At 48.1% G+C, this 16,245-nt stretch overlaps 1 protein-coding gene and 1 long non-coding RNA gene across 4 annotated transcripts; one reads left to right on the top strand and one right to left on the bottom strand.

The window, feature by feature from the left end:
• Positions 1 to 2,579: 2,579 nt before the first annotated feature.
• On the bottom strand, positions 2,580 to 3,193 carry LOC123108450 (pollen allergen Dac g 3-like). The gene has a single exon (XM_044530234.1). It carries the CDS (start codon positions 3,114 to 3,116, stop codon positions 2,721 to 2,723), a length of 396 nt encoding a protein of 131 aa, XP_044386169.1. The 5' UTR covers positions 3,117 to 3,193; the 3' UTR covers positions 2,580 to 2,720.
• A 662-nt stretch (positions 3,194 to 3,855) lies between these two features.
• On the top strand, positions 3,856 to 5,952 carry LOC123106047 (uncharacterized). 3 transcript variants are annotated; one of them, XR_006451179.1, is made up of 3 exons: positions 3,869 to 4,323; positions 4,466 to 5,235; positions 5,670 to 5,952. It is a non-coding gene; the product is annotated as an uncharacterized lncRNA (long non-coding RNA). The 3 variants fall into 3 exon arrangements; XR_006451177.1 differs by lacking the exon at positions 5,670 to 5,952 and having other exon boundaries at positions 3,856 to 4,323; positions 4,466 to 5,543; XR_006451178.1 differs by lacking the exon at positions 5,670 to 5,952 and having other exon boundaries at positions 3,856 to 4,323; positions 4,461 to 5,543.
• Positions 5,953 to 16,245: the final 10,293 nt, after the last annotated feature.

The following is a 16,245-nucleotide window of genomic DNA, read 5'->3' as shown; positions in this document are numbered from 1 at the left end:
CAACATCTTCATCACCTTCCCCCATCTATCTACAGCGGTCCACTCTCCCGCAACCCGTTGTACGCTCTACTTGAACATGGTGCTTTATGCTTCATATTATTATCCAATGATGTGTTTCCATCCTATGATGTCTGAGTAGATATTCATTGTCCTATCGGTAATTGGTGAATTTCTATGATTGGTTTAATTTGCTTGTGGTTATGTTGTTGTCCTTTGGTGCCCATCATATGAGCACGCGTGTGGATCACACCATAGGGTTAGTTGTATGTTGATGGGACTATGTATTGGAGGGCAAGAGTGACAGAAGTTTCAACCTAGCATAGAAATTGATGCATACGGGATTGAAGGGGGCCAATGTATCTTAATGCTATGGTTGGGTTTTACCTTAATGAACGATAGTAGTTGCATATGCTTGCTAATAGTTCCAATCATAAGTGCATAGAATTCCAAGTCAGTGATGACAAGCTAGCAGTGGCCTCTCCCACATAAAACTTCCTATCGGTCTAGTAACATAGTCAATTGCTTAAGGACAATTTCACAACTCCTACCACCACTTTTCCACACTCGCTATACTAACTTTATTGCTTCTTTAACTAAAGCAGCCCCTAGTTTTTATTTACGTGCTCTTTATATTCTTGCAAACCTATCCCGTTACACCTACAAAGTACTTCTAGTTTCATACTTGTTCTAGGTAAAGCAAACATTAAGCATGCGTAGAGTTGTATCGGTGGTCGATAGAACTTGAGGGAATATTTGTTCTACCTTTAGCTCCTCATTGGGTTCGACACTCTTACTTATCAAAAGACACTACAATTGATCCCCTATACTTGTGGGTTATCAGTAAGGAGTCAGGTATAACACCTAAGTTTGATTGTGTTAAATATTTTATGGATACCGATGCTTTTCATGAATTTAGCACTAAATATGGACTTGACTCTGAGATAGTAGCTTCTTTCTGTGAATCATTTGCTACTCATGTGGATCTCCCTAAGGAGAAGTGGTTTAAATATTATCCTCCCATTGAAGTAAAAGTAGTTGAACCTATTAAAGTTGAAGAAAAGACTATCACTTATAATGTTGATCCTATTGTTCCTACCGCTTATATTGAGAAACGACATTTCCGTATTACAATAAAGGATCATGTTAAAGCTCCAACTGTGGTTCGTAAGAGTAATGCTAGAACACCTACACCCCCTGAGCAAATTAGAGTTGAACGTAGTGTTGCTATGGTTAAAGATCTCTTGGTCGATAATATTGATGGGCATGTTATTTAATTCTGTGATAAAGCTGCTAGAATTGCTAGACCCGATACTAAAGATAAACATAAACCTGTTGTAGGCATGCCTGTTGTTTCTGTTAAAATAGGAGATCATTGCTATCATGGCTTATGTGACATGGGTGCTAGTGCGAGTGCAATACCTCATTATTTATACAAAGAAATTATGCATGATATTGCACCTGCTGAGATAGACGGTATTGATGTTACTATTAAGGTTGCCAATAGAGATACTATTTCAGCAGTTGGGATTGTTAGAGATGTTGAAGTCTTGTGTGCGAAAGTTAAATATCCTACTGATTTTCTTGTTCTTGGTTCCCCACAAGATGACTTTTATCCCATTATATTTGGTAGACCCTTCTTGAATATTGTTAATGCTAGGATAGACTGCAAAAATGATATTGTTACTATTGGTTTAGGGGATATGTCTCATGATTTTAATTTTGCTAAATTTCGTAGACAACCCCATGATAAAGAATTGCCTAGTAAAGATGAAATTATTGGTCTTGCCGCTATTGTCGTGCCACCTAATGATCCTTTAGAATAATATTTCTAGACCATGAAAATGATATGTTTATGAATGAAAAAAGAGAAATAGATGAAGTATTTTTTAAACAAGGACCTATTTTGAAGCACAACTTGCCTGTTAAAATTCTAGGGGATCCTCCTCCACCCAAGGGTGATCCCGTGTTTGAGCTTAAACCATTACCTGATACTCTTAAATATGCTTATCTTGACGAAAAGAAGATATATCCTGTTATTATTAGTGCTAACCTTTCAGAGCATGAAGAAGAAAGATTATTGAAAACTCTAAAGAAGCACCGTGCTGCTATTGGATATACTCTTGATGATCTTAAGGGCATTAGTCCCACTCTATGTCAACATAAGATTAATTTGGAAGAAGATGCTATACCAGTTCGTGCTCATCAACGCCGGCTGAATCCCAAAATGAGGATTCATAGATTCATGATCATAAACCAGTTCGTGATCATCAAGTGTTCTGGGCAGAGGCACTCAGATCATTAAGTGGCCCAATGTAGCATCGTAGATTCGTTTTTCTTTATTTTATTTTGAGGAATCAGAGAATTAGACTATAGTTGTGATTTTCTGGGTTGGACACATTGGGCCACTTAATCTATGAATAACTTTTCGTTGATGAATTTTGTGTGTGCAGATAAAGCACATGAGCAGCGGATTAGTGTCCCCAATAATGAGTAATCTATCACATTATGCTTCCGACATATACTTTGTAGTACTACTATTTTATGAGTGTCCTACATAAAAGGAAATGTAAGACACTACATTACAAACATTTTCTTTCATTATATTAGAAAACAAAGGATATCCATGTGATCAAATAAAATTCATATCTATTTTGCACCTCCGTAACTTATTTTTTGAAATTTAAATCCAGTTAGAATTTGTACTGATTTGCTTACCGCTCCTAATAAACAATCTCAACAACAGAGCATGCGTTCTGCAGGGGGAGACCAATCATCCTTGATAAATAATTGAAATCGGTGGAGAAGACCTCGTCGAAGACGTTCTTCATGCCATTCTTGGACAAGAAGCGGAAGTTGAAGGGGCCAACCAGTGGCTTGGAGCACGAGACCTCCCACACGTCGCCCTTCTTGGTCAACGGCTGCCACTCCTCTGAGCCGTGCTGCCGGAGCTCCACCTCTGACAGGCTGTCGCCTGGCCTTGTGTAGTCGATCTTGAGCGCCAGCTTCTTTTTGTCGGACCCCTTCTCCACCGTCAACTTCACCCTCACGGCGCACATCGCACCGGCGACCAGCGCCGCCAGCACCACCACCGTGAGCATCCTGGAGGAGGAGGCCATCTTCTCGATTGATCCAAGAGATTTTATTGGTGTTATGTGTATGTGCCTTGTGGTGCGAGCTGTGTGGATTCTAATGGATGAAGTGCCTGGTATTTATGGGCGGAAGATAGTGCGCGACCAGCGGCGCTCCGGCGATCTCGCTGGCTGGCTGTGGCCGGGCTTGTCCGCTGATGCGTATGCGGCCCGGCGCCACCATCGGAGGGACAATCTCTGCATGCATGTCATCTCGTCTCTGACGGTCTAACCTGCCCTTTTCTTTCGGCTGGAATGGAGTTCAGTGCCCGTGCATGCTTAGCTGGACCAAGACGGTCCTGTAACCTTGCGTGATCTTCAGTTTGTTGTTCCGATTATGAGGCAAAATGGCAAATATGAAATCAACGAAATATCCATGTAATAATCAACGAAATATCTTCGTATCATATCGTCAAACAAAATTTGAAAAACGGCTAGAAAGGGAACTTATGCGAACTTACACGTGTCTGCTGTCTCGAATTCGTCACACCACAACCAGTACGTACATACGAACTAGATCAACAGAGCAATTACGTACGTGTTCAGCCTTCGTATATCTTATCTTATCTTATCTTATCTTATCTTACCTACTAATAAACCACGCATTGCTTCTGGTCGTCCGTCGCGCATTTTTGCAAAAAAGCCATTGCACTTTCTAATATTCAACCCGCGGTCCCTTATTAGGTGAGAAAACCCTTCGTTCTGACTATTGTTTTTGCAAGAAACCCTGTAGTTTCCTGTATTGAACCCGCGGCCCTTTCAAAGTGATAAAGCGTTCGACAGCGCGAGGAAGACGCGCGGATCCGGGCGCGGCGGATCTGCCGGCCGGTGCGGCGGCTTGCTCCGGTGGCGGCGGCGATGTCTTGCTCATCCAGTTAAAGAGAGAGACAGGGTGTGAGGGGGAGAGGAAAGAGAGAAAGGCATAGAAGGAGAAGTGTCGCAAGATGAGGGAGGGATCTCGCGGCTGGTGCGGGGGCTTGCTCGCAGCGGCGTCCGTCTCGTCCAGAGAAAGAGAGAGACAGGGCATGAGGGAGAGAGGAAAGAGAGGAAGAAAGGAGAAGGAGAATGGGCGCAAGGTGACGGAGACGGTCGCTGGCGGTGGCGCCTCCGGTGATCGGCCGGCGGCAGGGCGACCTGCACTTGGAGGAGGAGAACTGCGCAAGATGGATTCCAGCACCCTCCTACTCATATAATGGTGAGACCTCCTTCCCTCTCTCCCTTCCAGAGCCATAGGCTGACGACAAGGACAAGTCCCTGCTCGAGAAAACAGCAGGGAGCAACATGATTCACGGTCTAGATTAGAACAACACTGAACTGATATTTTTTTTGTAGTACAGGAGCTTCAAGACAAAGGGCATCAGGCTTCACGGCAACACATTTATCTATAACTTTCTCCCCAAATCTGAAAGTATTTGGCCCCTAAATTCTAATTCTCATTAGAAAGTCAGAGTATTTGTGGAATATGGTCTATGAATATTGACAAATTTGATTGCAGCAGGGGCGACAAAGTTAGTGCAGTCCTCACCGTGCACATATATTTCAGGGTAAAATCAAACTTCAGTTAGAAGGACATGATCAGGCAGGAGATTCATGCAGCATTGGATGTGAGAGGCCCTAAATGCATTTAGCATGTGAAAAGATGTGTTTAGTATTGTTCCAAGTTGTTACCTTTCGAAAAGAGAACGCAACAGGGATAATTTTTTCTTCGAAGCACGAGTTAACCACAAGGAATCTCCATGCTTTTGCACCGGGTGTGAAATCAACTTTGAAAAATTGACATGGCTATTGTTTTTGCTTTTCCTGCTCAAGACAACAAAGGGATTGTTCAGGCTGATTTGTGTTTGTGCAGACAGACCTCAAGGAACCTCTGCCGAAGATTTACGTGGTGAAGGACTCGAACTGTATCTCACGTCCACTCGGCCACACCTGGGTTGGCTGCCAACAGCCCTCTGATTGAACAACTGCTCCGTCTATCCGAGTCTCTGTCGGTCGGCTGTTCTTCTCGGACATCACCATACAGCTCCTCAGCAGCAAACTCATGTGCTTCTCCACCAGAATCAATTCCCGAGCTGTTGATATCCCCTATTCCTCTAAGGATATGCCCATGGTAATTTTTTCCACAAGACGAGTGTTGCAGTATTTGTATGAACTGGAGTACTGTACTGTTGCAGTAGTGTACAACTGTACATACATGGTTTGAAAATCCTTTCTTTTTCAGTTATATATTAGAATGGAATTTGTACGGCTTGGACTGCATTTTCACAATCAATATGGTGTGTTCAAGTAGTGTAAATTGTTTAACTTGCTTTTTGGCCAGTATCCCGATATATGTGGATGTATCGTTGCTTTTTACAATCAATTTGTAATGTTGCTTAATGTACCGTTTGGTCTGCTTTTTTGGTCTGTATCCCTGAATCGACGCCCTTAAGCTCCTGTTGATTTCTATAATTCATGAGCACATATGAGCATCAAAAGAAAATATCCCATGATGAAACGTGAGCAAGTCTTGGTGAATGAACTGATATTTTTCATGCATTACAGGTGAAGCAAAAAAAAATCAAGCTTTATAAGCTCCGCGGCCTCAAGGCCAATCCCCAGGTTGATGCCACCGCTACTGACTTTGCCACATCCCTATTACAGTTTAATTTTTAATTTATTAGAGAAACTGGATCAGTGCTTGGGGCTGGTGTGCTACGGTTGGTTTAGGCATGTGTCCAACAAGGCGGCGGCCACTATAAGATACTCTCCTGAGTTAGGACGGGTTTCGGATTTGCTGCTATTATGAGAAAAAATAAGAGAGAAAGGAATGTGATTTTTGCTGCTACTATATGATGCTTTGTTGTTACTGTTTTCTGTTTATTGTATCAACTGTTTGTCGTGTGAACTACCCATCAGATTTAGGCTCGGATGATTCAGATAGGATGGAAGATGCGTAGGAATCGTCTGTGACATTCTCAATGAATTCGATCCCTCGCCGGCGAGCTTCATCATGTAAGACCTTTAGTAATTTCATTCAAATTTATCTAGCAACAATTGCATGACTCTAGACCTGAACAATTGCACCCTATGAAAAAAAGATTACACACAATGTGGGGTTGGTGTAGATGAGATAGGGGTGGGCCAACAATCATTACAGGTCGGTCGACCTGCCACAGGACCGGACATGTTCGAGAAAACTCAATCCGATGGCCGCATGTGTCGTGTCTTCTCTTTCGACCTAACTTGTTATGTGGACGTAGTTGGATTTTTATTTAGCTAATCTGTGCTTGCTGAAATTCTCATATGATGCATGCGTTCATGGATGAGAATGTGGATTAATTGATAAATTCAATGAAGAGTATACAGGGGAAGAATGTTTTATAAGATACGAGCCTTCTTTCCCTAAGGGTTGCTTGGTATTTCTGCTTTTTAATATTGATAACATAGGTGCATATTCTTCTTAAATCTGAAACATATGTGATCTTAAATTGTTTTGCATAATCTAGAATTTAGTTCATGGGCTCAGTTTGTACTTCGCCGTTCTGGTGAGAATAAGAGGTATTTTTAACTATATACTCACATATATTTGAGATAAACATGGGATTGTCAAAGTAGTCATGGAAAGCAGTGGTTACTCAATACAGTGGATAGTAAAAGTTCGTTTACACCGATATTAAGGATGGTGCATGCATCAAGTGTAGATGACACAAGGATGGTGCCCACAATCATTACAAGTCCGTCAATAGACGAGGCTGCAGGAAAGAGCTCGCGAAAGTAGTGTGCTAAGTGTTATTACCAAGCTCGTCACTTTAGGATTCATCATTCATCGTGAATAGGCGGACAACTTGACCACCATCGGCGGTAGTGATGAGGAGGAAAAGCCGCAACGCTGATGGAGCGCTAGGGACATGTCATGATTTATTTTTCCCGTGGCAACGCACGGGCTCTTTTGCTAGTAAGACATCTATATTAATGCGCTAATGTTCACACAGCCTTCGTATTATTCACGCCGAGGCTTAGATTCATACACGCTCTGCTAGATGGTTTTCATGCACTCGCCTGAATAGACGGCGTCGCATGATATTGCCGTTCAAATATTGGTTCCTACTAGCAAATATGTCCATGCGTTGCAACGGAAAAAAAACACATGCCCATAACCTAATAAGCATGGCTCACATCCCGCACAGGTTCATGATCTCTATTTCGACACGGTGTGTCACACCGGCATCGCCAGGAGGTGATGCGGTGGACGCGTGATGATGGGCCCCCTGCGGCCAGTTGGCACAGGCCCACCAGTCAGGCCAGGCGGACAAGTGGAGCACGGCTATATAGCCAGCTGTAGGCCAGTAGACAGGGTAGGTGATATGTAATCTCTAAACCGAACCTCTCCCCACCTAATCTGTACCTCCTCTCATGGCGAGAACCTTCTCCCCCAAGTCTCGATCTCATCCCCTTTCCCCTCCCGATCCAATCCTGCGAGGATGAGTTCGTGACAGTTGGTAATCAGAGCTCAAGTTTTGCCCCAGAAATTTCGTTGCCCTCATAGCCTCTCGATCCCGCCGTAACATCCACCGCTGCGGGTGCGGTCTTGCTCCGGCGAGATCCGCTCGAAATCCCCAGCGGGGTTGGCCTGATTTGGAGCGAGGGCGACAACGCCGCCCAGCAAACCTTCTGCCCAGACCCGTCACATCATCACCGCCATGTCGGAATCCACGGAAGAGCTCAAAACCATGCTGCAGGCGCTCGTGAAGCGCTTCGATGAGAACACGCTCGCGAGCGACAAGCAGCGCGAGGCCCAGATCGCGTTCAACACTCAAGTCTCCGCGGATCTGGCGCACATCCGCAAGCAGCTGGACCTCACCCAAGCCGACGTCGATGAAGTTCAGCAGCAGCAGCGCGAACTACCACCTTCGCCGCCCGCAGCCGAGCGCCACCGCCCGAACACTGCCGACCACCATGACGGCGACACCCAAGCCTTTGCGGTGACTTCGCTGGAGCACGACCGCGGCGCTCGTCCTCAAGGCCCAGCCGTCCGCCTAGCCAACAATGGACCACCGCTGCTACCCACGCGACACGCCCTGTCCTACGCGGGCGTGGGGCAGACGAACGCGTTCGTGTTGGGCCGCGACACGCACACCAGGCAGCGCGAGCAGTACACGGTCAAGCCACCGAAGCACGACTTCCCGCACTTCGACGGCGACGCGCCCAGCCTCTGGATCGACCGCTGCATACCTACTTCGACCTCTACCGCGTTCCTCCACACAGCTGGGTGACAACGGCGTCGCTCTACATCGACGGCCACGCCGCACACTGGTACCAAGCGTATCGACAGACTCATCGCTCGCCGTCGTGGCAGGAGTTCACTACGGCAATCATCACTGAATTCGTGCCTGACGAATTCGAGATGGAGATGCATAAGTTGCTGCAACTTCGCCAAACCGGCACCGTCGCCGAGTACCGGACGGCATTCAAGACCCACATGTACCATTTGCTCGCCCTCGATGCGTCGCTCAACCCCAAGCTGTTCATCACCCAATTCCTGCTGGGCTTGCGCCACGAGTTACGGGCTGCAGTTCGCCTTCAGGAGCCATCAAGCATCACGCGTGCGGTGGTGTTGGCCCGGATCATTGAAGAAGAAGCCAGCACGCAACATGCTCGACCACGGATCATTCTGGCTGGGCGACCACCTCCTCCACCACCGCCGCCACTGCCACTTCCTCCTCGAGCCGTGGGGGCGCCACGACCAGGCGGCACTGCCGCCCCCAACGACGACCTGGCGCGCGAGCGGCAGCTGCGGGAGCACCGCCGCGCCAACGGACTCTATTTCAAATGCGGTGATCGCTACTCCCGCGACCATCGATGCAAGCCGGCCACACAACTCCTCATGATTCAGGTTGGCAACTACGGAGAAGTACTGAGCGACGACGCAGTGCACGCAATGGACCTGCTCGACGCACCGGCTGATCAAGACCCTGAACCAGAGTGTTGCGTGCTCTCCACCCACGCGGTCGCTGGCACCGAGTCGCCTCGCACCATTCGTCTGCGCGCGCTCGTCGGCAATCAAGTCATGTTGCTGCTGGTGACTCAGGGAGCACGCACAGCTTCATCTCCCAGCTGTTCGCCGAGCGCGTGCATGCCCAAACCGTTCCCGTACCCGCGGTGGAGGTCCGTGTGGCCAACGGCGAATGCATGACCTGCAACAGCATGGTGCAAGGGTTGAACTGGTGGATTCAGGGTCACACCTTCACCACCGATATGCGTCAACTGGAGTTGGGCGCCTACGACGGCGTGCTCAGCATGGATTGGTTGGAGCAGTTCAGTCCCATGAGCTGCCACTGGCTCGACAAGACGCTGACATTCGAGTACCACAGCGCAATGATCACCCTGCAAGGTGTTCGACCGAAGCAGCCCGAGGAAGTGGAGGAGATCGAGCCCGAGCAGCTGCACAAATGGCACGCCAGCAATGACATTTGGTACATGGTCGTCCTGGATTTGCCCAGCGCACCAGAGCCACCTGCAACCAAAATTCCACCAAGTGTTCAGAGCGTTCTGACGGACTTCGCCGACGTGTTCGCCGAACCAAAGGGCCTACCTCCTCACCGCCGCTACGATCACGCAATCACCCTGGTGGACAACGCGCGCCCCGCCAACTCGCGCCCGTACCGCTACTCGCCCCTCCAGAAAGACGAGATCGAGCGCCAAGTCCGCGAGATGCTCGAGTCAGGTGTCATCGAGCACAGTATGAGCCCGCTCGCCGCGCCGGTGCTGCTCGTCAAGAAGAAGGACGGCACCTGGCGCTTTTGCCTCGACTACCGCCGACTCAACGACGCCACGGTCAAGAACAAATTCCCACTGCCCATCGTCGACGAGTTGCTCGACGAACTGGCTGGAGCAGCCTTCTTCTCCAAGCTGGACCTCCGCGATGGTTACCACCAAATACGCATGCGCGCAGGCGACGAAGAGAAGACGGCGTTCAAGACACACCATGGCCATTTCCACTTCAAGGTCATGCCGTTCGGGCTGACGAACGCACCGGCCACGTTCCAATGCCTCATGAATGCAATCTTCACCCAGTACGTGCGTAAATTCGTGATCATATTTTTGGATGACATCTTGATCTTCAGTGCAACTCTGGAGGAGCACCTGGAGCATCTTCGCCTCGTCCTCGCTCTGCTCCGCGAGCACCAGCTTTACGCCAAGGCGTCCAAGTGCTCGTTTGCTCAAGACAGCATCTCCTACCTCGGCCACATCATCTCCAAGGACGGCGTCGCCACGGACCCAGAGAAGACTCAAGCTATGGTGGCCTGGCCGACCCCTTCATCTGCCACCGAGCTCCGCGGCTTCCTCGGCCTCACCAGCTACTATCGCAAGTTCATCGAGCACTACGGCATCATTGCCAAGCCACTCACGAGCTTGCTAACCAAGAAGGGCTTCAAGTGGACTGAGAGAGCGCAGGTGGCATTTGACCTCCTCAAGCGCGCCATGGTGACAGCGCCAGTGCTCGCGCTCCCAGATTTCGCACGACCGTTCGTGATCGAGACGGACGCTTGCGACACTGGCGTGGGCGCGGTGCTGGCACAGGAAGGGCACCCGGTGGCGTTTCTCAGCAAGGCCCTGGGCATGCGCAATCAGAGGCTGTCGGCGTACGAGAAGGAGTTCATCGCCGTCTTGATGTCCGTGGAGAAGTGGCGCGCGTACTTGCAACGGGGCCCGTTCACCATCATCACGGACCACAAAAGTCTCTGCAACCTGCAAGATCAGCAGCTCGCCACCGATCTGCAGCGCAAGGCCATGGCCAAGCTGGTGGGACTCCAATTCAAGTTCCGCTATCGTCGCGGCAGTGACAACGGCGATGCGGATGCTCTCTCTCGCGTGGGTGCGTCTCTGAACTTGGATGCGCTCTCCATCTGCCAGCCCGCATGGGTTCAAGAGGTGCGAACTCCTACGCCACGGACGCCGAGGCGCAGGATCGCCTGGCATGGCTCGCGATCCACAGCCCCTACGATGACGGGTACGAGCTATACAAGGGACTCATCCGCAAGCAGGAGCGCTTGTGGATCGGCAAGAACACGGCCTTGTGCACCAAGATCATCAGCGCTCTGCACGACAGCGCGGTCGGAGGCCACTCTGGCGCGACGGCCACCTACCAGCGCATCAAGAAGCTTTTTGTGTGGGACGGCCTGAAGACCGACGTCACCGACTATGTGCGGCAGTGCCCAGTCTGTCAGCACGCCAAGCACGAGCAGTCCAAGCCGGCGGGCACGCTCGCACCCTTGCCCGTGCCGACCGCTCCCTGGCGCGACCTCACCATGGATTTCGTGGAAGGATTGCCGCCATCAGAAGGATTCGATTCTATCATGGTGGTCGTGGATCGCCTCACCAAATCAGCGCACTTCATTCCGCTTCGTCATCCCTTCAAAGCTCCTCAGGTGGCCAAGGTTTTTTGGGATCACGTCGTCAAGCTGCACGGCATTCCAAGCTCCATCGTCTCCGACCGCGATCGCGTCTTCACCAGCGCTCTCTGGCACGAGCTCTTTGCCAGTGCGGGCACCAAGCTGCTCTTCTCCACAGCATACCACCCCCAGACGGATGGCCAGAGCGAACGCGCCAACCAGTGCATGGAAATGTACTTGCGTTGCGCGGTGCACGACGCGCCCAGGCAATGGCGTCGCTGGCTGCCGACCGCTGAATTCTAGTACAACTCGTCGTTCCACTCCTCGATCAAATGCTCCCCCTTCAAAGCTATGTACGGCATCGAGCCCAACCTGGGCGCCATGGCGCTCTGGGACGACAAGACGATGCCCATGATCAACGGTGAGCCGTGGGACTGGGGCGTGCACACGGCAAGGCTGCGAGATCACATTTTGCGTGCCCAACACAGATTCAAGAAGCAGGCCGATCAGCATCGCACGGAGCGCTCCTTCGAGGTGGGCGATAGTGTTCTCCTCAAGCTCCAACCTTACGCACAGTCATCGGTGGCGAACCGGCCCTGTGCGAAATTGGCGTACAAGTACTTCGGGCCATTCGTGGTGCTTGACAAGATTGGCAAGATGGCGTACAAGCTGGAGTTGCCGGCGGACAGCAGAATCCATCCAGTCTTCCACGTGTCCCAGCTCAAGCCGTTCACACCGAACTACACTCCGGTCTTCTCCGAGCTGCCGCGTCCTCCAGACCTCGCCGGCCACGACGACGAACCGGTGGAGATCCTGGAGCGCCGCATGGTCAAGTGTGGCAGCAGTGCTCTGGTGCAGATCAAGGTGCGCTGGCGCAACGACGACACGGCGACGACGTGGGAGGACTACGACACCCTACGCCGCCGTTTTCCGCTAGCACCGGCGTGGGATGAACCATTTTCCGGCGATGCCGAGCCGCACGCTGAACCTGAAGACGGCGCCCATTCTGAAGGAGTGGGGAATGTCACACCGGCATCTCCAGGAGGTGATGCGGTGGACGCGTGATGGTAGGCCCCCTGCGGCCAGTTGGCACGGGCCCACCAGTCAGGCCAGGCGGACAAGTGGAGCACGGCTATATAGCCAGCTGTAGGCCAGTAGACGGGGCAGGTGATATGTAATCTCTAAACCGAACCTCTCCCCACCTAATCTGTACCTCCTCCCTTGGCGAGAACCTTCTCCCCCAAGTCTCGATCTCATCCCCTTTCCCCTCCCGATCCAATCCTGCGAGGATGAGTTCGTGACACGGTGACACCTGGTCCATACCCGCCTCTCGTAAGGATTGAGTACAATAAAGAGCGGCCTAGCTTTCTTTTGCTCTCGCTGCATATTCGCATATTTCTGCCTTTCTCTTGCACACCTTTTTGTCTTTTGTGCTAGCTCCATATATGCATATTTCTTCCTCCCTTGCATGCATTTTTTTTGCAAATGAATTCAATCCTTAATTGTTTTTTTGCTGATAGACTTGGCGTGGTTTTTCCAATTTTTCCTGCTTTTCTTCATTGGTCATCCGTGCATACCTTTCTCTATATCTTTTATTTCTTTGTTCCTTGGCATACAATCTAGGAATCCTTCTCACCAATCCTGTTTGGTCCTAACCCTGCATGCATGAGCCGCTCATTAAGACTAGCCACAATGGGTAGTAACATCGAGTAGTAACATGCCCAAGTTACTACACTATGTTACTACCTTTACAGTGGGGAGTAACATATGTGTGGTAACATGCAAAACTTCATTTATTAGGCTATAGACTCATATTGCCTTGATATGTGTGATGTTACTCATACTAGTAGTAACTAGCTATGTTACCACATGCCTCTCTTTCTTCATTTACTGCTTGCCATATCATCTATTTTATCTAGATATGTGTGATGTTACTATCTATGTTACTCCCACTGTGGATAGTCTTAGCAGGGACCTGCCTGCGTGCATGAGCCGATCGGCTCTTTTCTCTCTCATTAATTTCCTCCTTAATTAACCCGCTTAATTAGTGGGTTAACCTTCCTCATATACCCTGCTTAAAATTATGCACGCGTCTAGCGGGTGGCCATTGGCCCGCTAGCGCTCCATAGTGGCCAGCTGAAAAAGGAAGGACGTCGATAAGTCCCAACTGTTTGGTCTGGGAGAACCCCAGACCGAACGAGTCGTTCGGCACGAGCGTTCCCCCCTCACGAACGCTTTCGTTCAGGAGGAGAGGATCGAAATCACGAACGCCCTCCCCAGGCCCCTACAGGGCCTTGCCTTTTTATGTAAAATGAAAAGAAAAAAGCCCAATAGCAAAAAAGAAGCCAAGATTGTTTTCCCTTTTTCTGTGACAAATAAAAAAGACTTGTTTTGATGTAGTACGAAAAAATGTCATCAACTTTAGAAGCAGGAAAATGCCATGGAAAATTCCAAAAAAATGCCAAGTTTGGCCAAACTATTTTATGATTTAACATGATATAATTTTACAAATGGCAAGGTTTACAACGTATTTGGTTCCTAAGAAAAAGCATGGCAAAAAATTCAAAAATACCATTGCAAAAAGTAATTCCCGTGATGCATACAATAATAATCGCCATGATCCCGTACAACTAGATTATACAAAAAGTTAAACAAAAAATTTGCCATGTGAATATCAGTATTTACCATGGCAAAACTAAAGTAAATTTGCCATGAGAATAAATTAAAAATTGCCATCGCTACACGAGTTAAAATACCATGCTACATAGTATAATTTGCCATATTTCTGGAAATGTAAATTGACCATCATATTTGAATTAAGATTGCCATGGAAAAAATGTAAAATTGCCATGGCAATAAAAGTTAAAAATATTTGCCATGGCAAAAATAAAGTAAAAAATTTGCCATGATATTTTACTATAAACACGAAGACACAAGAAATGTGGATTAAAAATTGGCATGGCAAATAAGAAGTACAATTTCCCATGGGTGTAATAAGTTAATTTGCCATGGCAATAAAACAAGAAAAGTTGCCACGAGCAAAAGTAAAAGTAAAAAAGTTGTCATGTATGTAAAAAAGAAAGAAAAAATACCATGTATGTAAAGGTAAAGGAATTTGCCATGGCAAAAACAAGGTAAAGTTGCCATGGCTGTAAAGTAAATTTGTCATGGCTATAAAACTAAATTTAGCAGGGCTATACATTTAAAATTGCCATGGTTATAAAACTAAACTTGCCATGTTGAGAAAAGAAATAATTCTGTCATGCCTTTGTTACAAAAAAATGACATGGTCCATGCACTGAAAATGCCATGATGCATAAAATAAATTTGCCGTGGAGAATTGTAAAAATTTGACATGAAACATTGTTGTCTTGGCAAATTGTTATTAGAAGTAAAATGCCATGTGTTATTAGAAGTAAACATGTTTTTTTCACTACGTTTACCATGAGCCCATAGACCAAAGAATTAAGAAATTGTCAAAACAAGAAACTTTTGCCATGGGATAAAAACATAGCTACAAAACAGAGAACACAAACATAAAAAAAGTCAAGGCAAAACACACACACACACACACACACACACACACACACACACACACACATCTATGCCAAAACATATCATGGCAAAATTGTGTATATTAAAACATATCATGATGCAAAAGACACTACTTGTTGTTATGTTGAAAAACACTTCATGATGACACGCTAGTTTGTTTAGAGTTGCCATCAAAGTTGGATAAAAAAAGGTTCCGGTTTGTAATAAAAGTTGTCATGAGTGTACTATAACAAATGTCACCCCCGAGACAAATGCGTCATGACCATGAGACCAGGTTTCAATTTGTAAGAAATTGCCAACATTTCAATTTAACGATTCCCACCCGAATACTAAAAATGATGTTGCCATGCTACATGGCAAAATGGCCATGATGAAGATCTGTTTTCGCCTCAAAATAACCATGGACCTAAAAAAAACATTTCAACAAATTTCATGTCCTGTGACAACATACATGCACTAAGCACTAAATGTTCATGGTAATTCCATTACCAAAATTTCCATGACTGCAACAAAATGATGCTGCCGTGCTACATGGCAAAATGTCCATGATATACATCTATTTTTGCCTCAAAATTGCCATGGACCTAAAATATACAAAACATTTCAACAAATACCATGTGCTGTGACAGCCTACGTGCACTAGCCACTAAAATGTTCATGGCAAGTCCACTACAAAAAGCTGCCATGGCTGCAAACAAAATACACATTATCCACTGCAATTTCATGGCAAAAACCACTACACAGATTGCCATGGCTGCAAAAATACACAGTCCACCGCAACTTCAGCCGTAACGACGACCGTTATGGGAGAGGAATCGAGCAGAAAATCTCACCAATGTCTATGACGAGGTACAGTCGGTCGACCGGCGCGTGATACGGAGCTGGATCCCCGCGAGGTACAGTGAGAAGGAGCAGAGCACTCATCGATGAAGGGAGCGCGTCGTTGATGTGGGGCTTTGGTCCGTCGCTTCCTTCGGCGAAACCGGCGCTAGTGTGTGGGGCGGAGCCGGAGAGCTCGCCGGGGCTCCTCCAAGCGCGGCTGCCACAGGCCGGCCATGCTTCTCGACACAAGGGCGTCGTGTGAACTGTGTGGCTCCTCGTCGCGCGGTTGCCGTCGGTGCGCGCGGCGGAGGTGTTGATTGTCCAGCAAGGAGATGGTGGAGGGAGGCGGCGGCGCTGAGTTGCGTTGC

The sequence above is a fragment of the Triticum aestivum genome, chromosome 5A (genome assembly GCF_018294505.1).
Source record: "Triticum aestivum cultivar Chinese Spring chromosome 5A, IWGSC CS RefSeq v2.1, whole genome shotgun sequence".
NCBI classification, from domain to species: Eukaryota; Viridiplantae; Streptophyta; class Magnoliopsida; order Poales; family Poaceae; genus Triticum; species Triticum aestivum.
This window is presented reverse-complemented; position numbering and strand designations above follow the sequence as displayed.